Source organism: Vitis vinifera, chromosome 12 (assembly GCF_030704535.1).
Source record: "Vitis vinifera cultivar Pinot Noir 40024 chromosome 12, ASM3070453v1".
Taxonomy (NCBI): Eukaryota; Viridiplantae; Streptophyta; class Magnoliopsida; order Vitales; family Vitaceae; genus Vitis; species Vitis vinifera.
Genome location: NC_081816.1, coordinates 4,145,599 through 4,171,172, shown reverse-complemented (window position 1 = coordinate 4,171,172; position 25,574 = coordinate 4,145,599). Strand labels below are relative to the sequence as shown.

The 25,574-nt window shown below is 38.3% G+C and overlaps 1 protein-coding gene across 2 annotated transcripts; it reads left to right on the top strand.

The window, feature by feature from the left end:
* Positions 1-1,403: 1,403 nt before the first annotated feature.
* LOC100257528 (tryptophan--tRNA ligase, cytoplasmic) lies at positions 1,404-25,416 on the top strand. 2 transcript variants are annotated; one of them, XM_002275590.4, is made up of 12 exons: positions 1,404-1,797; positions 1,892-2,011; positions 11,997-12,182; positions 14,364-14,415; positions 14,527-14,592; positions 15,055-15,141; positions 16,318-16,410; positions 16,786-16,866; positions 21,607-21,678; positions 22,085-22,153; positions 22,294-22,404; positions 25,122-25,416. In XM_002275590.4, exons 1-12 carry the CDS (start codon positions 1,586-1,588, stop codon positions 25,170-25,172), a joined length of 1,200 nt encoding a protein of 399 aa, XP_002275626.1. In that variant the 5' UTR covers positions 1,404-1,585; the 3' UTR covers positions 25,173-25,416. The 2 variants fall into 2 exon arrangements, with proteins under 2 accessions (XP_002275626.1, XP_059597049.1); XM_059741066.1 differs by lacking the exon at positions 25,122-25,416 and adding an exon at positions 24,950-25,042 and having other exon boundaries at positions 1,409-1,797.
* The last annotated feature ends 158 nt before the right edge of the window (positions 25,417-25,574 follow it).

Genomic DNA, 25,574 nt, shown 5'->3' with positions numbered 1-25,574 from the left:
ATTAAACTAGTAAAATTACTGTTCTTATCCAAGGTTAAATGGAATCTAATATTTTGTAATGATAGATTATATACAATAGGTATAGAAAATAATCAAATATGGCCAAAGCTAAAAAATAAAGATAATAAAAAGCTGCATGCATATGAACACTATAAAATCATGAAAGATATAAATTGAAAAAAATTAAAATTAAAAATGTTGACATGAATCACAAGTATGGGGATAGGATAAATTCCATGAGAGATGTTGATACTCTTCATATCACGTTATAACATGTGACATATTCTTAAATCTATGATTTGAAAAGATGTATACTAATATTTGTAATTTTTTTATTATTTGAATGCTAGTATAATAATGAATATTAACTTATAATAAAAATTTAATAAACATTACAATAAAACTCTTTTTTTTTTTCAATTTTACATTTATTTTCAATAAAAAAATATTTCAAAACATTAAAGTGTTTGGTACAGAATGATGATAAATATTTTTTTAAAATTTATATTTTTTATAAAATGAAATGAATTTGATGATTCCATTTATAATGTTGAGGTAAATTTAGAAATCTAAGGTTGGAATCATTATTTGTTTCCATTCTCATGTTTGTTTAATAATAGGAATAGGAATTAAAAAAAATAAATTGACAATAATATTCTTATATATAATTTAATATATATATTTTAAATGAATAAATTTTGAGAGTTTTTTCGTTACTAAATTAAAGAATATCCCTCAAAATATTAGGGACCATGATGATCGGTTCCATCCAGAGAAATTGTTGAGATGCAATGGCTTAGTTTCAAAGAAAGATAGAGAAAATAGAGACATTAGGATTTCATGAATGAAATTTAAGGATAAAATAATAATTTTATACTATTTTATATTTATCATACGGATGAATTAGAATACTATCTATTTATGATGATGCGATTTAATTTATATTATAATCATTTTTTTTATTTATATCTTCATAAAATTGGATACTAATCTATATTGGGTTTAAGGTATGGAAATAAATAACTAGCCCAAAAGATACAAACAAATAATAAAATGAATAAGAAAAAAAACTTATCAATTGAGGCGTGACAAACACTGTCCTTTAAATAGATCCACCGTCCTTGAAGACGAATTCGGTGCACTAGGGTATCGATAGTCTACTTCCAGGATAGGGTATCGATAGTCTACTTCCAGGATTTAATAGCCAGATCTCGTCTTAGGTACACTCTGTAAACGAGATGTGTACCACTCGGGTTTTAAAAAAATTCATTCAAGTAGATATATGAAAATACTCCAAAAAAATAAATAAATAAATAAATAAATTAAAAATAATTCTCAAAAATAAAAATAGAAATTATTTACACTCTATCTAAATATGAATCGACGGAGATAATGAATGAGATTCCATTCCCACTTCCCATTCCCTAGTGCTAAACGTCTCCTAACTCCTAAGAGAATAACCAAATGAACAATGTCGGAATATAAGGGATAGGAGGCCTCTAAGCCGCCGGATACATAGGACATAAAAGAGACTGTGTGAGTGTGTAACGTCAATCTTGGGGCATCTTTCTCAACTCGGAAGAAAATGGAAGGAACAAAAGCGGCGGAGGAAGAGGAGGAGCAGGTGGTGAATCCATGGGAAGTGTCGGCTAAAGACGGAGGGAAGATCGACTACGACAAGCTGATCGACAAGTTTGGATGCCAGAGGCTGGACCAAACCCTAATTGACCGTGTTCAACGCCTCACTTCTCGCCCTCCTCACGTCTTTCTCCGCCGCGGTGTCTTCTTCGCTCACCGGTATGATTGCTTTGTATATCATTCTTTCTCAGTGTTTTTGTTTTTGGTTTCTATGTGTTTTGTGTGAATGATTTGATTTTTGAATGAATTGTAGGGATTTAAATGAGGTTTTGGATGCCTATGAGAGAGGAGACAAGTTTTACTTGTACACAGGCAGAGGACCTTCTTCTGAGGCTTTGCATTTGGGGCATTTGGTTCCTTTCATGTTCACCAAGTATGTGTTTTCAATTCTAATATAGCCTCAAGCTATTGCATTTCTGTGGAACGTGGATGGATAATTCTGAATCGTGTAAAATGTTTAGAATAGTTTACGAGATTGTTTATTTGAGTGTTTAATGTTTATTTAGACATTGTAGGAAAGTTTTTTTTTAATAACTTGAGGAACCTAGCAACTCTATTAGTGGAATTATCTTCATATATTTTATAAAATATAAACTATAAGTTTAGCCTATCTGTTTTCCCGGTCTCAAGTTTTAGTTCCAGTTTTGAAATTTATGAGTTTCTATCTTCCAATTTGAAAAGTCATAAAGCCAATGTGGAATCCATTGATGGACGAAATTCTCCATAATGGGTACCACTTGGTAGAAGACCACTTTTATGGGGTTCTACATGACTTAGATTTTAGGGGGCAAAAGGCTGTTTTGGCACCTTTACCATATGAACTTTTTTGTAATTTTTTTTTTGATAGATAAACACAGAAAAAATATATTAAAAAGAGGGAAGCAAGAAGGCAACCCGAAGCATACAGGAAGTATACACGAGAGGCCCCAAAAACAAAAAGCACAAGGAAGCATACACTCACCAACCCTCAATTAGAGCCCAACCAATCTACAAAATTAATTAAGGAGTGGGACTCTCCATCTAAACAAGACTTAGTCCAAGAGGAAAGATTACAAACGAAGGAGGTTTTCAATCTTTGGATCGACAAAGCCTCATTGTCAAAAGCTATCCTATTTCTTTCTTTCCACATCGTCCAAAATAAACAAAGGGGGGCTGCCCGCCAAATCTTCCCACGATTCTTGTCTACAAAGGAATCGGACCAGCTAAGGAGAGTGTCTTTAACTGTGAGCTGAAGAACCCAATTAACCCTAAACATTGTAAAGATAAGATTCCACAACACCTTCGCCTTGGGGCAATGAATAAGGATGTGGTTAATAGTCTCCTCATCATCACAACATAAGAAGCATCTGTTTGCTAGAGACCAGCCCCTCCTTTTGAGATGATCTTCGGTTAGGACCTTCCCCCAAGAAGCTTCCCAAGCAAAAAAACCCACCTTAGTAGGCACGCAAGGGCTCCATATGATTCTCCACGGAAACGGGACTGCACCACCAGAATCTAGAGTATTGTAAAGGGATTTTACAGAGAAACTCCCATTCTTAGAAGCATTCCACACCACTCTATCCTCCATCCCAACATTGAGCCTCTTTCCTTGAAGGACCGAAAGGAGACTCGCCACCGCTTCCAGCTCCCAGTCATTAAAAGACCTAGAGAAACAAGGATTCCAACCCCCCGCATCCCCCATATAATCCCAACAATCCTCTACCCACGCATCTTGGGAAACCGCAAAGGCAAACAGAGAAGGAAAAGCCTCACATAGGGGAGTGTTTCCACACCAAATGTCCTTCCAAAATTTCACCCTTCTACCATCCCCTACAGTGAAGGAAGCGTTTTTAAACAACAGAACGCCTTCCTTTCTAATTTCCTTCCACAACCCCACCCCATAGCCTTCCCTAACCTCACAAGAGATCCACCCTCCTTCTTCTTCCCCATACTTCGAGCTGATAACAAGTTTCCAAAAAGAATCTCTTTCAGCCGCAAAGCGCCAGCTCCATTTACACAACAGGGCCCTATTGAGGATAGAAAAATTTCTGATCCCCAATCCACCCTTCATTTTATGAGAGCGCACCACATCCCAATTTACAAGGTGAGGCCTCTTCTCCAACGCACCCCCTCCCCAAAGGAAATCCCTTTGGATTTTCTCAAGCCTCAATCTTACAACTCTTGGAATACGCATCAAGGACATAAGATAAATCGGCATGCTAGCCAAAGTGCTCCGAATGAGAGTGAGTCTCCCCCCCTTAGAAATAAACTGCCTCTTCCATAGAGCGAGTCTCTTCCTCATCCTTTCTTCCACACCATCCCACACAACCACCGATTTGTGAGGAGCACCTAGAGGCAGCCCCAAGTAAGTGGAAGGAAGAGAACCCACTTTGCAGCCCAATTCAGAAGCCAAGACCTCAACATTCTCAACACTTCCCACCGACAGAATTTCACTCTTTTCCAAGTTAATATTCAGACCAGAAATGGCTTCAAACCACATTAAAAGCCAACTTAGAACAGCCATTTGGTCTTGGGAGTCCTTGCAAAAGACCAGCGTATCATCTGCAAATAATAAATGAGATACTTGAATCCCATTTCCACCCCTTCCCCTTAGTCTGCAGCCGGAAAGGAAGCCCCCCCTAACCGCTTTGTTAATGAGGCAGCTTAAGGCCTCCATTCCTAAGACAAACAAGTAGGGGGAAATGGGGTCCCCTTGCCTTAACCCTCGAGTGCTCTGGAAGAAACCCGTTGGCGACCCGTTAATCAGAACTGAGAAAGAGGCAGTGGAGATGCACCACCTGATCCAGCCGGCCCACTTCTCCCCAAAGCCCATTTTTTGCATCACTAACATCAGAAAATCCCAGTTAATATGGTCATAAGCCTTCTCTAGGTCCAGCTTGCATAACACACCAACTTCATCCCCTTTCAGCATCGAGTCTATGGCCTCGTTAGCAATTAACGCTGCGTCAAGGATTTGCCTTCCTTCAACAAAGGCATTTTGGGCCGAAGACACCACCTTACTCACTACTTTCTTCAACCTATTGGCTAGAACCTTGGCGAGAATCTTGTACAGACCACCCACCAAGCTGATGGGTCTATAGTCACGTAAATCCTCAGCCCCACCTTTCTTGGGGACTAAAACCAGAAACGTGGAGTTGAGACTTCTAACGAATTTTCCCCTCTCAAAAAAATCCTTAAAGAAGCCCATAATTTCGTCTTTGACAAAATCCCAACAAAACTGCCAAAAGGCAATGGGAAATCCATCCGGTCCAGGAGCCTTGTCCCCATTTAGCTCCGAAAGGGCCAGATACACCTCTTCCAAAGAGAACATCTCCTCCAGCCTGGCAGCCTCCTCTCTTCCAATACTATCAAACTCCAAGCTGCTCATACTCGGGTGCCAGCCACCAGGATCCGATAACAGATCCTGATAGGCCCTCACCACTCCCCTTTGAATATCTTGCACGTCTGAAAGCCAAATACCTCTGACTTTAATCTTTTTCAAACAATTCCTTCTACTGTTAGAGTTCGCCATCTTATGAAAGAACCCCGTGTTCTTATCTCCTTCCTTCAACCATATTTGTCTTGATTTCTGCCTCCACGAGATTTCCTCCATAATCGCCCACTTTTTAAACTCCTCCTTGGCCTTCTTTCTAGCCTCTAACTCCTGCTCGTTTAACGTTCTCTGCCTCTCCTGATCATCCCAGAAAGAAACTCTGCCCAAAGCCATCCTCAAATTTACTCCCACTTTACCAAAGACTTCCTTATTCCAATTCTTCAGCTTAACTTTTAAAGCCTTTAGTTTTTCTGAGAGGACAAAGCTATATGAACCACTGCAATTAAAACCTTGCCACCAGCCCCTCAGAAGCTCCTTAAATCCCTCCTCCTTCAACCACATATTCTCAAAACGGAAAGGGATAGGACCTCTCCTAACACCACCCCCGTTTAAGAGGATTGGGTAATGGTCAGACACAGGCCTTGGGAGTGTGCACTGAGACACTCCACTAAAATGGTTTTCCCAATCCTCCGAAATCAGGAAGCGATCCAATCTCGACTAGGATTGGCCATTTAACCCCCCACTCCACGTATAAGGACCCCCCTAAAGAGGCATATCTCTTAAAGCCAACTCATCTAGCACCTCTGAAAACCTTCTCATAGGACCAGATAGTCTTCCAACTCTACTCCGTTCACTGGGAAATCTAATAACATTGAAGTCCCCACCGATGCACCAGGGATCAGACCACAAACCTCGAATAGCACCTAACTCTTCCCAAAAAGGTTCTCTAAACCTTTTCATAGTAGGTCCGTAGACCCCTGTGAAGAACCACATAAACCCATCCTCGCAATTCTTAAATCGACACGAGATTGAGAAGATTCCCACTTCCAGGCCTACTAGCTCCAAAACTCTCTTATCCCAGAAAACCACCACCCCTCCAGCTGCCCCTCTTGCATCCACAGCTCCCCAACCTAAGAATCTTCCCACGCCAAGACTGTGAATAACCCCTTGGGACATTTCTTGGATTTTGGTCTCCTGCAAGCACACCAAATCCACCTTTTGTGATCTAATTAGGGCCTTGATAACCTTCCTTTTACTTCTGTCATTGGCCCCTCTGACATTCCATGATAGAATCTTTAGCTTCATCTAACTGTCGAGATTCTAACCCCTCCTTCTCTGACCACAGATTTCTCCTTCCTTGCCCCAGTATAATTGATAGACCACTCAAGTTTTTTCAATTCCCTATCAAACTTAGTGGTCCCTGACGTGCCCTTCTTCAGATTTTGCTCTCTTCTTCTCTTAGTCCTTAGGAGCAAATTCAGAACTTCGCCTTCAAACCCGTCCGTGGAGAAGCCCAAGAATTTGCTAAACCTCGCCAAGTAACTGTCGTCCCACCGGCACCCATCCAGATCCTGAAACATCCCCTCAAACTCCCCCCCCGGTCCTTCTCCAGCCACTTGCTTCTCACCCTCAGAGACTAGCACTCCCTTGCTACCATCAGCCAAAATAATACTCAACGGAGTCTACTCCTCTTCGTTGCCCTCAGAAAACGAAACACCAGTGGTCCCCTCATTCATCGTCACCCGTCCGAAAGAAGAAGAAGAAGGAGAAGAGAGATCCCGACCCCCCAAAGGAATATGACAGAGATCGACATACCTGGAAGCCTCTTCGCATAGAGCTTCATCAGTCAGGAACCCTCGATCCATCATCTGAGAGGAAACTCGCGCCATCGAGTCTCGCGGCAGCTCGACGAGGGGATCGACTTCTCCTCTTGCGTCTTGACTAGCACCCCTGGAGATGGGAATCGGCTGCAGAAATTGAGCCCTAGGAAGCGAGGGAGGGGTCCCGAAACCATCAAAGACCTCATCTAACAAAGCCCCAGCTTGGACAGGCCCACAGGCCTCACCCGACATCCCCACACTAAAGGAGCAGGGATTGGGCCTTGGACCCCGGCCCAAATCCATCCTATAAAAGACTTGGGCTTCCCCACAGCTTAAAGCTGAAGGGCCAGAGCTCTTGCTTGGGCCTGCCTGCCCACTTCCGCAGTTGACCAAACTGATGGGAGAGGACTCCCTACCCCTTCCCACTAGGTCGGCTGGGCCACCAGCCCATCTCCTCTCAACAGTCCCATCTGCAGAGGCTTCAACAGAGGGAAGGAGAGTTTTTCCTTCATTACACGCCACGTCTTGTACCTCCACCTGCAACCCCAACTACTCCACCCCCTTCCTTTGACTCCCACAGCAAGCCACCCGAAGAGGCCCATCAACTTCTTCACCTGCCCTTAACCCGCCCTTCCCGGAGGAGCTTCCCGCCGGTACCACCTGCGAGAACCAAGGAGCAGATTCCCACCATAGATGAAGGGCAAAGCACCCCGTCCCCAAAGCTATATGAACTGAGCTAGGGACCTCCCAATCCACACGCTTCACCAAAATCCTCGCCCATTGCAGCTCAGACATGGATTTGGTTCCTTCATCCACTGCTATAAATCCTCCGCACCCATCTCCAATACTTTTAAACACCTCAAGACACCAGAAATGGAGTGGGAGCCCGACCACCCTAACCCATGTCTCTGCGGCAATGGGATTCTTTAAGGAACACCCCACCTCCGGATTCCATTTGTCCAGGATAAGCCAATTATCCTTAATGCTTCTTTTGCCTCTGGCCAAAACACGCTCAGCCTCTTGAGCCTGATCGAATTCGAACAACATAATACCCCTGCCCAACGCGGCAATCGACAACTTCCCCTTAACCTCCCAAATCTGGCGGGTCCAATTCCTAACGAAATCCAACTCAGGTAGTGGAACTGAGATAGAACCCCACCTCCCTATTAGACAATGTTTCAGATGCTCTAGTCTACCATGCACCTCATTTTCCCCTACCTCTAACCACACTGACTCACCCGCCCTTCTCGGTGACGATTTAACAGCTTCTGCAAAAGACTTCATTTCCACCCCCTTTTCCTTCCACTGAACCTTCAGGACTCCCTTCGGCTTCACCGGATACTCTGACACATTGGAAATCTTTAATCCTTCTGTCGGTGTCACTCCAAGACCTCTCAACCTCACAGCCAAAGAGTTCCATCCACTGGCCTGACCCTTCCCTTCAGGGAAGATAATGCTGTATCTTTTTGCTTCCATATCTCGGATAGAGCATAGGATGAACCTCCCTGCCTTGTTCAACCGACGCTCCATTCTAAACTTTCTGTTACCCTCCAACCATTCAATAGCCCATCTTTGATCATCCACCTCTCTACAACAGGTTTCAACGCCTTCCAAAAGACAACGAAGACTAGCCTCCCCAAATCTAATCCAAGACTCAAAACCCCTACTTCTCTCCCATATGCATCCTTTCAAACTCCCACCCGACTCCTCAATCTCAATCTCAAACCACTTAGACTCCACCACAAACCGACATCTTCCTCCCCTTAGCACCATTTCTAAGGAGGAAGATTTTTGCTTAACATTACTCATTGAAAAAGAAATTTTGCCACTCAAAAGATCTCACTCTTTCTTCATGGCTTTCCAAAGGCCAATACCATGCCTATCTCTCACCTCACGAGAGCGCCACCCCCCTTCATCTTCACCATACTTCTAGCTAATAAATTGCATCCAAAGCACCCCTCTTTCATTGTAATTTTAAAATGCAAAAGATATTATTTTACTTTGTTTTGATGAGAAACAATCATATCATTGACAATGGTAGAAATACAATGGAAGAATGAACTGTTCTCACTCCAGATTAAATAGAAAAAATCGAAGTGGGAGATGAAAGCGAAAAAAAATTGAGTCTTTGGTAGAATCTGTTGATGGACCCTAAGAGAAAATACAATTCAAGGAGACATGAAATCACCAAAAAAGTTATCCAATGAAGCCGATCTAAGAATTTAAGTGGAGCGATTCAAACTTTTGGCAGATCTATAATTTTGCAAATATGCAAGTCTAGTCTCTAGGACCATCTCTTGCTTGAAAAACCTGTGGGGGTATGATGGTTGAGTCTTGTTCCACCCAAAAGATTATTGCCCAAATATGTTTTACCAATCAAATCTTCTGTTAGAGTTGAAATCTTAGATTCACCTGCTAATATTGAATGAACTGCTTTGAATAATACTCTAACCACATCCTTATGATGACCTTTCAAAATGTGACCAATCTCCATTTTCCCTAGGTCCCTTAGCAAACAACTATAAAATTTAAATTTTGCACAACCAAAACAAAGGAGGGATGGAAGACAGGGGGTTGTTGTTCCCATACCAACTTAACCTTATGCCCTTCCCCATTAACTTTGCACACCTCTCTGCAATATGACATGATCAAGCTCATGCCATTGCCCAAAAAGGGGCTTTAATGCTAATTGATGGGAACAACAAGGAAAGCACCTTATGAAGATTTATTAAAGAAAAAGGAAAAATATTTAGTAAAAATGGTTTTATTAATATTTGTATTTCATAGTTTTAACTGGAGTTTTGTTTTTATTTTATTAGAACTAGATTTAGTACTTTATTTTTTAGTCAAATTTCCATTTGTTTTAGTTTCTAATTTGATTAGGAAAATGAGTCATATTCTTATTAGGAAATAGAATCTTAGTTTTATTAGGAAAAAGAGTTCCATGAGATTATATAAACCTATGTAATCTTTCAATCCTAATATATAGAATTTATTGATAATTTAGTAGCTATATAGTTCATTGAGTATGATTGCCTTCCTTAAGTGTGATTGCTTAGGAAACCCTAATTACAGTCGTGTATGAATTTTGGGGTGACCATAAGGACATTTCTTTTCTTGTCTTTTTTATTTTTGTTTTTTTAATTTTCATCTCTCATTTCTCTATATAACAAAGAAATCTTCTATAGTGTTGGAATTTTGAAGATTTTGCATCATATCCCTTGGATAGAAGTGAGGAAACAATTACTTGCTAGAAGGATTTTTCACCTAAAATTCTTCCCAAGATGTTTTGAGGCTAGAATAATCATCTACCATATATTTAGGAGGAACCTAAGTGAAAGTTCAAATCTTGATTCTTGAAACTACTACCTAGAGGGAAGTGGGGATGAGTAGGTAGTTTTGTTTTTAAGCCCCAAAATTTAATTTTTTCACACTTATAATTTTTTTGAGAGCATTAGGGATGTGTAGAGAATAATGACAATATTGCTTTAAGGGGGCGTTTCTCAATTCAACAATATAAGATGTATTTATAGTCTTAAAAACCCTAGCAGGCCAGACCAATATCATGAAAAATAGGAATGAGAAAATTAACAAAAAATATGAAAAGTGGTTACTAGTGCTTTAGCACTCATAGGGACTGCTTGAGCACTCTAGGATTGTGTGGGACGCTTGAGTACTCCTCACCAAATTGTCCAATAAAAACTGAAATACACCTTATAATGTTATTATTTACTCAAATAAACTCAGCCATACTTCTGTGAATGACCTTGAGTATGAATTGACGATGATCTCGAGTCTTCAGCACCAGTGTAAATAGAAGGAAATATATAGAGTTGGATCCAAGAATGTTTAGAACAAAATTGTCAACCGAAACTAGTTGGTCTAGCTCACTAATGCTAAGAATTACTGACCAACTAGAATAACATGTGCCATAATCCTATAGTGACAGGACAACGAAGAAAGGTTAATTTTTGTCAGCACCTTTTCTATTATAAGCAAATAAACTTGAAAAACAGAAAAACAAACAAAATAGTGAGAACCCTAATACACAAGGAGCATACATGGAAACCATAGAAGGTAAAAAGGGAATGACCAGGACACAACAACAACAGCCATTGTAAACCAATTCCATCTTGTCAATGAAATAAGTACCTCATAGTTGAAGAAATCCTCAAGAGCATTCTTTATTCTGTTGGAAACCTCACAACATCAGAGTCCTGAAAATGCACCAAGGGTTTTCCCATAATTCCTTGGGGGCTCCCAACTCCTCCCAAATAAATGCTCATAAACTCCCAAGACTAGACGCACAAAGCCATTCTTAAGATTCCTGAAGCAACAAGAGACATAATCCAGCTTCCACCCACCAATACCCCCTTATCCCACAAAGCAATTCTCAAGATCCCTCCAGCAACAAGGGTTCATGTCTATGTGCTTCCAGTCCAAAAAATGTTGTGACTTGTGGTACCCATTTTGGTTTCCTGTGAATGTAGCACCTCATCTCGATGCTCCTTTAACAAGAACTTCATTACCTTTCGTTTACCCTCATTAAGGCATTTAATATTCTAAAAGCTTTCATAAGGGAACTGATCACTCATCAGATCCTTATCCTCAAGTTGGATACTTCCCCTCTACCTTTGCTGCTGCTCCCCTTGTAGTTTATGAGGAGAGTTTCTTTAACTGGTATCTCAAAAATACCCTCTTTTTCTTAGAAGAACTTGGACTTGGCTACCCTCACAGGCCCCACCTATCCCCGATGGAAGAAAAGAGTCTCATAACTTCCTTTTGGAAACTTCATAAGTTACGCCAAGGAAATTGCTGATGTCACCGACATTGCTAAGCATCCAATTAGAAGAAGAAACCTAACTTTGCTGAACCCACCTCAGCCAAGACAATGGCTTATATGCTAGGTTCTGGAGCCACTAGAAGCTCAACCACAGGTGTGAGCTGCGAAACAGTATAAGCCATATGACGAAACTAGTGGAGGAAAATGAAAGTTTATTTGCTCTTTAGGTAATATGCAATTGCTTTACTTCTTCATGAACCATATATGCTTACTTCTGTCCAGTATAGGAAGTTTGAAAGTGAGCTGAGTCATTCAAAATGTCATCTCTTTATCTTGGTGTACATTGGTATCCATATAGATAAGTTTATTATCTTCTTCCTTTTGGTCTCAAATAAGATTTTATTCCTTTTTTGCTTACAATGGTGCATAACACTGCTTGCAGGTACTTGCAAGATGCCTTTAAGGTTCCTCTTGTTATACAACTTACTGATGATGAGAAGTGCATGTGGAAAAATCTCTCTGTGGAGGAAAGCCAAAGACTTGCTCGTGAGAATGCTAAAGACATTATAGCATGTGGTTTTGACATTTCTAGAACCTTCATTTTCTCAGATTTTGATTATGTTGGAGGGTTAGTAATATGCATATCAAGTTTAGCTAACAATTTAGAGTACAAGTATTCTAGTGACATTTAAATTTCATTGAAATCACAATAATTACAGTATTGCTTCTTGTTAAACCATTTTTTAATTTGCCTTTAGATTTTCCATTCATGTCAAATTATGCTTTGAAGATCATTTTTTAGACAATCTTTTAGATGTTGGGATTGTATTCTTATTCTTTGGGGATCCTGACTGATGCTAAAACTTCAATACATGACCTTAATTTCAAATTTTCAGTGGCTTAGAAGCCTCTGCTTATGAGGGATTATTGAGATTTTGTTTTGATGTTATACCTCAAGTTACACACCTTTTATTTCATTTTTTTTTGGATCAGTAAATGAGAATAATATTGAAAAGTGCCAAAAAAGGATGCACCAAAGTACACATGATGTATACAATGGTTGCCAAAAAGCGCCAAAAAAAAAGGAAGAGAAAATAAAAAACTACTCCCTCCCTCAAAACGACCCAATCAATCAATGAAATCAACTATGGATGTCAATCTTTCACCCATAAACAGTTTGGTCCAAGTTAACAAGTTACACTAAAACAAGAATTTCAACCTTTGGATAGAGAGTTCCACATTTTCAAAAGATCTTCTATCTCTCTTTCCAAATTGTCTAGAAAAGACATAAAGGTGCCACCCTCCAAGCTTTTTTCTGCTTTCTTCCAACAAAAGAACCATGCCAACCTAATAGAGTCTCTTTAATAGTGGACTGCATCACCCAGTAAACTTTGAAAAGAGAGAACAATAGCTCCCACACTTGCCTTGCCATAATGCAAAAGGATGTGATCAAATGACTTCTCATGTGCATGACATAGGAAACATTGATTGGTCAAAGACCACCTCTTCCTTTGAATCTGGTCAAGAGTCAAAGCTTTCCCCCAAGTGGCCTCCCACGCAAAAAAACTCTCCTTAGGTTGAACCCACGCATTCCACACAATACTAGCTAGGAACTACACTACACTTCTTGTCTCTAGGCTAGCATAAAGTGATTTAACAGAGAAGGTCCCACTCTTCGTTTCCACCCAACACACCTTATCCTCTCTACCCTAAACACACCCAACATACCTTAGGTTACACACCTTTTATTTCATGGGAGTCTTCCCTTTGCCAGAGCTAGGACTTTTGTGTGGTTAGAACTTAGAAGTGTATAAATAAATTAGGTCTTCAACTACTTGGTTGTCCAGGACATTATCATATCAAATTTGAGGCTTATGCAGGACTTGAGAGTCAAATTTACGTGTTTTAAAAAGCTGAAGGTTATTTTGAACTCAAGAAAGAAAACCAGAGTTCGTTAACAAGTTGAAGTTTAGGTGACCTTTGTTGTGCCTATGCATTGGACAGTCAACCACTGTGTGCCATTCTCCACCATGTCTTAGGCAATTTAATTTGCTAGGCATAATTGATAGGCTTTCTGAATTTACTGCATAATCTGCTTTTTCATCATCATTATGCTTATAGAATAAAGCCTTATGGGATAATGGGACTTTGTTAGATATTGAAATGAAGTTACTGCATAGCAATGCATATCATTGTAAGGTATAACATGTTCTTGCCTTGCAGAAACTGCATTTAGTTTTTTGTTTGATCTTAAGGAAAAGAGAGAAAAAAGAAACGAGAAGGACAGGAAAGAAAAAGAGAGCTTTTTGATGTTTGGCTTCTCTAACCTTGCACTCTTACCTATACTTATTGATAGGTGATACTGGCAGAGAATCTATATTGAGGCATGGTGTGATTAAAGAAGCACTTTATAGTAACTTCAAGCAGAAGTTTTGAGTATAGCCTATAGAACTTTCATATTGGCTTCTTAAATTGGATTTAAAATAAAAAGAATGAATTATGAAAAGCTTATGGTTAAATATTAACTTAAAACATTTTTTGAATCATTAAAAAAAGAAGCATACTTTTTTGATGTTCCAGATCCTTGTCAAGGTAGCTATGCGAATTGAGAAAATCAGGAGGGATTTACCTCGTCTGGTTTTGGGGAGGGTTATTTGATTGGTTGGATGCAGTTTAGAACCTTGAACTTGGTTGACCACAAACATTGATGTTCAAGTCTGTTTCCCACTCCTAGCAGGAAAAGTCTAGTGCATATTTGCATTTACTAATGAACTACCATATGGTTCTAATGTGAAAATTTTCTGTGCAGTGCCTTCTACAAGAACATGGTGAAGGTTGGAAAGTGTGTCACATACAATAAGGTGATTGTTGCAACAAGGGGAAGAGATGACAATTCCCCCCTTTATTAAGAGTATGTTTTATGTGTATATTTTCGTTCAGCCTGTGGTTAAAGGTTGACTGTTGATGTGCAGGTCGTTGGTATTTTTGGTTTCACAGGGGAAGATCATATTGGGAAAGTGAGTTTCCCGCCTGTGCAGGTATGGTTATTTGCTGCACTTTTTACTAATTAGATGAATTTTAAGTGGTTGCATGGGTTCTCTGTTGTTGGACTATGTATTTTGTTCCCATCTCTTTGTTGTTTGCTTTAGTAAATGGTAAGAACAGCTAATTGGGTTGCATTAGTTACTTTGTAATGAATTATTATTATTTTTAATTTTTTTTATCACATTTCCTTGCTGTGAACTACATTAGCCTTTACAAGGCAGAATTTTCATGTTGCTCATTATTGTTGAATAGCAATATATGGAACATTTTACGGTTTTTAATGGCTACAATGCACAAAAATATCGAAGAAAACATTACAAAATAGCAATTTGTCAAGCTGAAGTAGTGCTGCATGAAGCTATGTATGCATAGAAGTGGAACTGCTGTGTTTGGTGCATCAATTATTGGGAAGTCTTTAAAAGTGCCTTAATGTGCTTAGTTTTGTGTGAGTGCAGGCAGTTCCATCCTTTCCGAGTTCATTTCCACACCTCTTCTCTGGAAAAGATGATCTTCGTTGCTTGATTCCGTGTGCTATTGATCAGGTTGAGTCTTCTCTCTTCTGAAGTTCTTTTTTTCATTTTAGTTTTACTTGTCACTCATATTATTGCTTATGAAAGGAATGTTTAAGTGCTTCATATGTAAAACACCTAAATGCACTCCCTTTTTTCTTTTTTAATCTTTGCATTGTTTCATTATCCCATTCTTTTTACTTGAAAAAAAGAAAGTAGTTCTTTTGTCTTTATATTGATATGTTCTTTCTCTGTTAGTTGTTATATACTATGGCTGATTAAGGAATGGGGGAGGGTTTGTGGGATGTTCTAGGTTCAAGTCCCAATGGGGACAAAAATTTACCTATCAAAAAAAATAAAAATAAAAAATACAACGGCTGATTCAAAGGTCTTGCTCCCTTTCTGGTTTTGGAAACTGAAAATAGATTTAATAGAGAGAAAACTGCTGTGTCTATAAGTGGACCTCTCATGTTAGGTCTTAGCTACAAAATTTACTGCCAGGAGACTGCTTCACTATAGAGGGGCAATTTCATGTCTGGGAGATGGATATGTATAAAGGCTTATTCTAATTGCTTTCTAATGTCACCGAAAATGTGGCTTGAACTTCTCCTTTGTCCTAGATTTGGAGAGTAGATACTAAGTTCATCAAACGATGGGAGCTTGACAATGGCGGGCAGTAAAAAAGCTGGACATGTATGAAGTTTCCTATATAGTAGGAATTCCAATTTTGTTGCTTCTTTAAACTATACCTGAACCAGAAGTACCAAACCTTGTTCCAAATATTTGGATAAATTTACAAACTTTTCTCATATTGATTTTAACCATTGCCAAACTGGGGAGGCCGGTGGTGGCAGAACAACATACCAAATGCATACACACATGAGGGGGCATGGACTCACATTTTCATCCTCAAATATATATTGGTATGTTTCTGGTATTCAAGTAGGTTGATTTCTCAAAATTTGTCAGAACCTACTCATGTAGCAGACAGACCCAACCAAGCTAGCCATATCCCAACCATTTTGTGTCAGCTACATGAAAAATTATTCATCCTTATCTATGTTTCTTACCTTGGTTTTGTTTTCTCATTAACAAATTTCTTGTTTTGAAATATTGTCATCATTTATCCAACTTTACATTCATTTTTGCATCTGATGTCAATGTAATAATTATTTTATGGTATTGCCTTTGTTTCCTTAATTTGTTCAGGATCCTTATTTCAGAATGACACGGGATGTTGCTCCTCGGATAGGATATCACAAGCCCGCATTGATTGAATCATTATTCTTCCCTGCCCTTCAGGTGTTATTACAATTTGGCCTCATATTCTAATAACTCACAAGTTAGTCTAATATTTTCATTCAATTATGTTTTGTCACCACTTTGTGTGCATGCACTCATATTACCTGACTTTAGTGGTCTATTAAAGACTTGTTAGCCTTTATGCTTTTGTAATCTAGCCTTTATGTTTCATCTCTAGAGTTTGAAAACAGATTTTTGCACTTTAGCAGTACTTGAAAAGACATAAAAATGATATGTTTAGGTTCTGTTAGTTCTAAATGTGGCATCTAAAGGGTCTTCTTTGATGCTTGGTGGTTTCTACATATGGCTGCATCATTAATTTTCTTTTTGTGTAAATCATGGCTCTTGTTTTTCCTTGAATTTGTATATCTGCAGGGGGAGACAGGAAAAATGTCTGCTAGTGATCCCAATTCTGCAATATACGTGACTGATTCTGGAAAGGACATTAAGAACAAGGTTTGTTTCTAAAATTCCTCGTAGGCCTTTTTATAACTCTTTTAAGTATTTCTAATATCAAAGCTCCTACTCTATGAGATCTTGAAATGCTCCTTGTTCTCGTGAAATTTTTTTTGATAGATAAGAAGATAAATATATTAAAAAGGGCCGCCAAAAGAGCGACTCATGGAAGATAAATATTGCCTTTATGTTTCCTGTCAACCTAGACATGGAAAAAATTCGTAAAATGTGCAAAATCTTCTGTAACAATGAAGATTATGCAATCTTTCCTATACACATTCTATGGAAATGACCACATGGCTGTCTCATTAAATTTCATCTCAATATCTTAGGATTTTTTGGCAAAATTTCTAGATATCCTTTCTTTTTCTGACCAGCTCTAACTTTAGAGCGATATTTTGTTCATGTCTCCCTTCTTATGGATGGCTAGGAAAATTAATGGAAATATCATCTTCTACTAACCATTTCCAGTTGTGCAATTACCTTTGCCTTTTCAGGTAGACAGTTTTTCTTGCTTTTGATCAGATTTATTTAGTTCTTGTGCTTTTGATCAGATTTATGTATTTTTCTTTATTGCAATGAAATGTTTTTTTCTGATCAGAAAAATAAACTTGAAGGGAGGTCAATCTAATTTTAGAAATCTCGTGGGGAACAAGTTTAATTTACTTTTGATTGGGTCCATGTATCAAATCTGGATGATACTCTCTCATTTGTTGCTGAATGCTTGAAGCTTATTTCTTGTACTTCTTTCTCTCTGCATCTTGGTCACTACCTAGTTTATGTAATTGTTTATAGATATTGAATTTCTTTCTTTTTTTTTTTTTGATGGACAAAAGCTTGTATTAAGAAGTGCCAAAAAAAGGGGGTGCACCCAACGTATACAGGTAGTATACACAAAAAAACAACCCAACCCAAGTACCAGAAAAGAAAGAAGAAACCTAGAAAAGTGCAAGACTAGCCACAACAAAGAGACTCCAGAAAATTCAGATGAGAGGGGATCTCCAAATCCAGCAACTGTTTGGACCACTCCACTAGGGATCTGAAAAAGAGAACCCTCAGCCTTTGGTCCCATAATTCTTCGTCTTTGAAAATCCTTTGGTTGCGTTCTCCCCAAATACATCAAAATAAGCAAATCTGAGCCAGCCGCCAAACTACTCTTTTCTTCGTCCCTAGTCCCTTGAATTTCCATTATAGGAGAAGATTTCTCACTGAAACCGGGAACACCTAAACCAAACCAAAATTTGTTAACAACAATGTCCAAAGTTGTCTTGTCCTATCACAATGAATCAAAATATGATCCGACTCTTCACTATCTTTACAAAGACTACATCTATTAACTAAGGGTCATCCCCTCTTCATTAACATATCCACAATTAATATCTTCCCCCACATTGCTTCCCAAGCAAAAAAGCGAGTTTTGAGAGGATTGCCTGATCCCCAAACCTATTTAGCTGGAAATGAAAGATTGTTCTCATCCCTTAGAGAAATATAATAAGATTTGACATTAAACTTTCCTTTCCCATAATTTTTCCAAATTAAAATGTCCTCCCCTTCTTGCACTTTTGAAGAATGTTCCAAAAACTGAGACACCTCCTCTAGCTCCCAATCTTGGGAGGGTCTTCTAAACGAAACTTCCCAACATCCACCTCCACTCCTTCCCCTTCCCCATAAATCTGCCACTGTTGCATTCTTGTGGGAAGAAAGCCTAAAAAGAGTTGGGTAAACATCCTTCAACTTAATCTCCCCAACCCTACTATCCCACCAAAATCTTGTGCGTCTACCGTTTCCAATGCGGATGTTTGTTCTAAGAGTGAACATTTCCCAACCTTATCGAATATCTTTCCAAAGACTTATCCCGTAAGAATCCCTCACCTCTCTAGTGGTCCAACCCCCCCCCCCCCCCCCCCCCCCCCCCCCAACCTCCCCAAATTTTCCAAGAATGACTTTTCTCTAAAGACTTGCCCTCTCAAGGGAGAATCTCCATAGCCATTTGCCTAACAAGGCTTGATTAAGACCCTCCAAGTGCCTTAGTCCCAATCCTCAATGCTTCTTATCTTTACAAACCTCTATCCAATTTACCGAGTGAAACTTCCTTCTCTTTTCTGTATCCCCCCCAACAAAAAGTTCCTTTGAATTCTATCTAATCTGGTTCTCACTTTCTTAGGGATTACAAAGAGCGACATAAAATAGATTGGGAGGCTTGAGAGAGTACTTTTAATAAGGATGAGTCTTCCTCCTTTGGATAGATACTGTTTTTTCCATGCAGCCAATTTCCTCTTGAATTTCTCCTTTATTACATCCCAAACGCCAATTGATCTATGTGGGGCTCCAAGGGGTAAACCTAGATAAGAGGTAGGAAATCTCCCTACTTTGCATCCAAATAGGACAACAGCTCTATTCACATACTCCATGCCCCCTACTGGAATGATTTAATTTTTTTTTGCAGATTTATCTTGAGTCCTGAAACCAACTCAAAACAAGTGACAATCCACTTCCAATAATTCAGTTGATTTCATCATCCTCACAAAAGAGGAGAGCTTGTATTGCTTAGGCATTGGTAGTCAATGAAGGTGGGGAAGTGTTTGAAAGATTGGTTAAGGTGGGTAGGTGGACATAGTGAGCTTGAATGCATGAGAGCCTGTATTGCTTAGGCGTGGGTAGTTAATGAAGGTGGGGAAGTGTTTGAAAGATTGGTTAAGGTGGGTAGGTGGACACAGTGAGCTTGAATGCATAAGAGCCTGTATTGCTTAGGCATGGAAGATTATCAAATTTGCCCTGCCAAGTTGCATGGAGTAACAAATTCAGATTCATATTTATTGGTTCTAGAAAGAGGTTTTGCTTATATCTGGCCCAAATAATAGGCAAGTGAATTGGGTTGGGCTCATGGACCTTCTAACTTGGATTCTATGGATCTTTAATTAATTAATTAACCAATAATCTCCTTTGCAAGTGGAGTTGGCATTTTGCGAATTAATGCATGACCTTTTGGAATGAGGTTATTTGTGGAAAGTATGGGGAAGTAAGGGGGGGTGGGCAACTCAAGAGGTAAAAGGGAGGTATGGGGTTTGGTTGTGGAAAGCGATAAGGAAGGATTGGGATTTTGTGAGATCTAGGTGTTCCTTTTTGGTGGGTAATGGGTGGAGGGTGCTTTTTTGGAAGGATAGGTGGTGTGGGGATAATTTGTTGTGCGTGTTGTTTCCTTCTTTTTTTGCTTGTTCTTTCTAAGGATGCATGGGTGGAGGATGTTTGAAATTTTTTCGCTGAAAGGGGGAGAAAGGGTTGGAATACTTGTTTCCCTAGATCTTTTAATAACTGAGGGGTGGATTGTGTAGAGAGGTTTTTGGCATGTTTGTAGGGTTAGAGAGTGTGTAGGGATGTGGAAGATACATTGCTTTTTGATAGAAAACGACAAAGAGATATATTGATAGAAATAAGAAGCACAAGAGAAGGATGAGGAATCCTCCCACCAAATAAAAACTAAACAACAAGAATACAAAAACAAGAAACTACAATGTAAAAACAAACAAACTCTCTAGGCTAGACCAACCCGTTGGAGCTACAAGATACATTGCTTTGGTCAGTGACAAAGAGTGGCAAGTTTACATTTAAGTCCTTTTATAATGTTTTGTAACCAGACATTGGTGGGTTTTTTTCCAATGAGCGACATTTGACTTGGTTGGGTCCAACCTAGAGTTAGCTTTTTTGCATGGGAGACGGTGTGGGGTAAAGTTTTAACTTTGGATCAAGTTTAGAGATGAGGATGGTCTTTATCAAATAGGTGTTACTTGTGCCTTGAGCATGAAGAATCCATAGATCATTGGCTTATCCATTGTGAAAAGACAAGGGTTTTATGGGAGGCGCTTTTTGGGGTGTCTTGGGTGCTATCTTCGTCGGTTAGAGATTCTCTATTGGGATGACATGGTTCTTTTGTGGGCAAAAAGCATAAGAAGGTTTGGTGAACAAGTCCTTTGTGTTTGTTTTGGGGTTTGGAAGGCCAGGAACATCATTACGTTCGATGATGAGGTTTTTTTTTGTCCAAAACCTGGAAGGGATTTTGTTTCCTTTTTGTGGTCCGAGTCTAAGTTGTTGTCCACTAACTTTAGTAAATTTTTTTGAATGGTTGGGTTTGTTGAGATTTTCCTTTGTTTTATCTTGTTTGAGCCTTGGTGGTGAAGGGATGTTTGTTTCTTGTATACCTTGGGTCACTTTTTTGGTGGCTCTTTTTATTTTAATTTAAGTCTTTATTTATTAAAAAGAAAAATTAATTAACCAATAATTACTTTTAACTGTTGAATGATATTGTTTAATTAACTTTTACAATTTAAAAGACAAAACTATTGTAATGGGTTTGTTGGGTTGACATGATGACTCAAGTCTAGGTTTGTGCTTTCCAACTCAATTATACTTAGGTTGGGTTTGGTGGGTTGACATGATCCTAAATGGCTTGGGTCTAGATTTATGCTTTCCTCCTCAATTGTATTTAGGTTGGGTTTGGTGGGTTGACATGATCCTATGTGGCTAGGGTCTAGATTTGTGCTTTCTCCCTCAATTGTATTTAGGTTGGGTTTGGTTTTTCTCCCTCAATTGTATTTAGGTTGGGTTTGGTTGGCTCCTCAGCCTAACTCAATGTGACATGACCTGATTTGGGTTAGACATACATTGATAAATATGCACTTTTTTTTTGTGGTCTTGTTGATTTGTTCTCTTTTCTATAACAGTTATTTGTGTTAATCTCTACAGATAAACAAGTATGCATTTTCTGGTGGACAAGATTCCATAGAGAACCACAGAAAATATGGAGCAAATCTTGAGGTACTAATTTTTTATTTTTTTTATTTGCCAATGTTTTTAGTGAAGAATGTCAAATCCTCTATAAGGTCATGCTAACTGTACAATTTACATTGGTACTAGAAGAATTCTTCTCAAGAGTTATCCGGGAAGATATTTCTTTCTTGTACAATTTTTTGTTTTCTTATATTTTGCCAAATTGGGGGATTCTTGCTTACATTACAACTGTTGCAGTTGGTAATTGATTTTCTGTTGTATTCTAAGTACAAATTACTGAAAAAATTGCTTTACTGTTTTTATGTGCATCTGGAATTGTGGATGCCAGTTTTATTATGTTTACATATTTTGATTTAATGGAAGGCCAAACAATTATATATCCTGAAGGTAATTTGATGATGGCATGTACTTTGTTTCTTTGGACATTGTTCAGGTAGATATACCAATTAAATATCTTGGTTTTTTCCTAGAGGATGATGCTGAGCTTGAGTACATAAGGACGGTGAGTGACTGACGTTTCTTCCAGTGACAATATATACTATTCTGTAAAATTTTCACAGCATATTACAAAATGTTGGTAAAGAAAGTGAATAATGGCTCATTAGTTGTTTTCTTAAGAATACTCAAGTTATCCTCTTTCAGGAATATGGTGCGGGACGTATGCTAACAGGTGACGTGAAGAAACGCCTTATCGAAGTTTTGACTGAATTGGTGGAAAGACATCGGAGGGCTCGGGCTGCAGTGACTGATGAGGTAAGCTTCATGCCTTATTTTATTTTATTTTATTTTTTGATGGATAAAGGAATCAAATAATATAAAGAGTAACGCTAAAAAAGCACCCTAAAGTATACAAGGAGTATACAATGAGCGCTTAAAAGTGTCAACAGAAAACAAAGAGGGACAACAAAAAATGACATCCCTTGACAAGATCCCATCCAATCAACAAATCTACATTAGAAGAAGGGCTAAGAACTATAAACAATTTGGACCATGCTCAAAGATTACAAAGAAAAGAAAGTTTAATTCCTTGTATAGAATGCTCTTTGTTATCAAGCGCCTTATTGTTTCTTTCCTTCCAAACATCCTCCACCGAAGCCTCCTTTAGGTAAAAGCAAATAAAGAGGGGAAAGATGCTTAGTTGTTTGTCTCCGCACCACTTGTCCTTCCAAAATTTCACCCTCTTTCTTCCCTACATTTTTTGTTGATATCTTTATGCCAAAAGGCCTCCCTTTCCTCCACAAAACACCAACTCCATTTGGCATAGCAAGACTCTATTGAGGGACAAAAGATTCCTAACCCTCAAACCAGCCTTTCTTTTGTCTAAGAAGACGATAGCCCACCTTACTAAATGTGTTTTCCACTCCAGGGCCCCTCCTCCCTAGAGAAAATCCCTTTGGATTTGCTCTAGCCTCAACTTCATAGTCCCCGGGATGCAAAATAGGGACATAAAGTAGATAGGGATGCTAGAAAGGGTGCAACGTATTAGGGTAAGTCTCCCACCTTTGGAAATGTACTGTCTTTTCCATAATGTTAGTCTTTTATGAAACCTCTCTTCCACACCATCCCAAACTGTGGCAGACTTAAAAGGAGCACCTAACGGAAGGCCCAAATAGGAAGCAGGGAGGGCACTGACCTTGCAACCAAACTCTCGAGCCAGCTCTTCTACATTCTCCACACTCCCCACTGGAATTAGGTTGATGTTTCTGCAGTGTAATATCTTTAGGTTATTTCAAATGGTGGCTTCTAGTTACATGTTCTATAACTCAATTGTAATAGGATGGTTGAATTATGATGGGGTTGAACAAGAAACAACACACTACTTCATAACAGTCTGTAAGAACTGTATATATAATCAAATTATATCAGAATTTCCAAAGTTCTCAAATTACACGATATGAATTTCCAATTATGGCTTTAGAAGCAAGTGAATTAATTTACCTCAAAGTACAGAAAATCTATAAATGTGTTCTTTCTCTAATATAATCCAAGTTGTTGCTGTATCACAAAAGCATGTACTGTTTTCTGTAAACTTAAGTAACTCCATAGGAATTCTGTGCACTAGGAGATAGTATAGGAGACTGTTAAATCTTAACATTTTCCAGTAATAATTTCTCAGCTCCTGGATGGGCAGATGGAGCTAATCTTGGAATAATTAGCATCTTAATTCGTAAAAATCTTATGATCTAATCTTATCCCTTCTGAAGTTTGTGACTGTTGGACATAAATATCTTACCAGTATGGTTAAATACTTGAATGTTGTATGCCATTTCTACCCATTGGTTTCTTCATTTTTATATTAAATTCTGGAGATTAAAATTCCCATTTTAGGGGTTTTTAGTCTTATTCAGGAGAAAAATGATTTATTGAGGTTGCTTTAAAATTTTCATTTTTAGCATTTTTCCAATCATTTCCTTAAGTTTCCATGGTTGTGCTTAATTTGTTGTACTTTTGCTTTTATAATATATTTTCAAATGTTAGTCATTGATTTTTTTGTAATGTTCAAAAATGTATATTCCTTGAAGTTCATTTTCTAGTACAGAGAATTGTTTTGATGGATTCAATTACAAGGTTGTTCTTTATTAAAGGTACCTAATATGATGTCTAAAGGCTTGTTTGGTTCTAGTCTCTTGGAACAATTTTCTGTTTCTAAATGCAAAAATTTAGGAACCTCTAAGATGTATGTTTGATCAGTTGATTTTAGAAAACCATATTGAGCGAACAAACTGGTATTTCTAGACAGTAGTAAATTGATGTTCTCTCTAAAGTTTCTTACAATTATTTTCATAATTTTTGAAAGTGAAAAGAATAGCCAATGCTTTAAATGGTTGTTAACATTTACAATAAGGGTATAGAAGTCCAAAACCCTTCATTATTTTGTTTCTATTTGGTCGGGGCGCAAGTGGTGGGTGGGGTAGGAAGGTTGGGGCAGGGGAGAGGAGTGAATTCATGTTGGATTTTCTGATTGCTTATTTATACAAACCCTAGGATCCCTATATATGAGGTTGGAAACATCTCACAGTTAGTGGGGGTCCTCTGTAAGGAACATGTACCAGAACTGATAATAGTTACTCCAATTTTTATTATTTTCAATTTTCTCAACCAGACAAATTTTAACTGTGTTATATAAATTTGATCTTTGGTTTACCTTATGCTTGTGGCTGAATTTTCATACTCTTCTATGTTTTTGTTTCTCTAACCTATTCTTATAAACTATTTTCAAATAATCGAATCAAAACATTCCCTAAAAATTTCCTGGGCTCTAAGCACAGTCAATGACTATTTTTCTTGCATAATTTAGAGTATGAGCTTGTGTGCTACATTGGAGCAGATTGTGTTATCTTCCTATGATTGGAACAGGTTTTGCTTGATTCCATGATTTCCCTATTTTATATAGTTCTTGTTAATCTAATTATAAAAACTGGAGACAAGATTATCCCTAATCTTCTTTGCCACTGTTTCCTTTCTTTCAGATGGTGGATGCTTTCATGGCAGTGAGACCACTTCCCAATATGTTCAACTAGAAATAGTGATTTGAACAACTTTCGATTTGTGGGGATGATTGTTTCATAAAGAATATTTGATGTCGGTCTATTTATAATTTTAAGATTATCTCAGTTATATACTTATATCTTTTTATTCCCCACGGTTTTATTCACTTTAAACCCAAAGCAATCTGGAAAGTGTAAAATCTTTGTCTGCAATTTTGGATCAAGTACTAATTTATAGTAGCATTTTGGATCATATTCAAGATCCGAACTTCATGGACTTAGTTTTGCAGAAACCAATGTGTGAGAAGTTGAAAATAGTGAAGTTGAGATAACCAATGTGTCATTCCTTTGGAGTGACAGTATTCTCGAATCTTCGAAATCAATGCACATTCATTTTTTCTCTTTTTATAATTGTGTTTTTCTTTATGACTGACA

Excerpts from the sequence above, each read along its gene's own strand:
- LOC100257528 (XM_059741066.1), top strand. The coding sequence starts at position 1,586 with ATGGAAGGAACAAAAGCGGCGGAGGAAGAGGAGGAGCAGGTGGTGAAT. Across the intron at positions 15,142-16,317 it reads TTCCGTGTGCTATTGATCAG|GATCCTTATTTCAGAATGAC; the intron begins GTTGAGTCTTCT and ends TAATTTGTTCAG. Across the intron at positions 22,154-22,293 it reads AGCTTGAGTACATAAGGACG|GAATATGGTGCGGGACGTAT; the intron begins GTGAGTGACTGA and ends ATCCTCTTTCAG.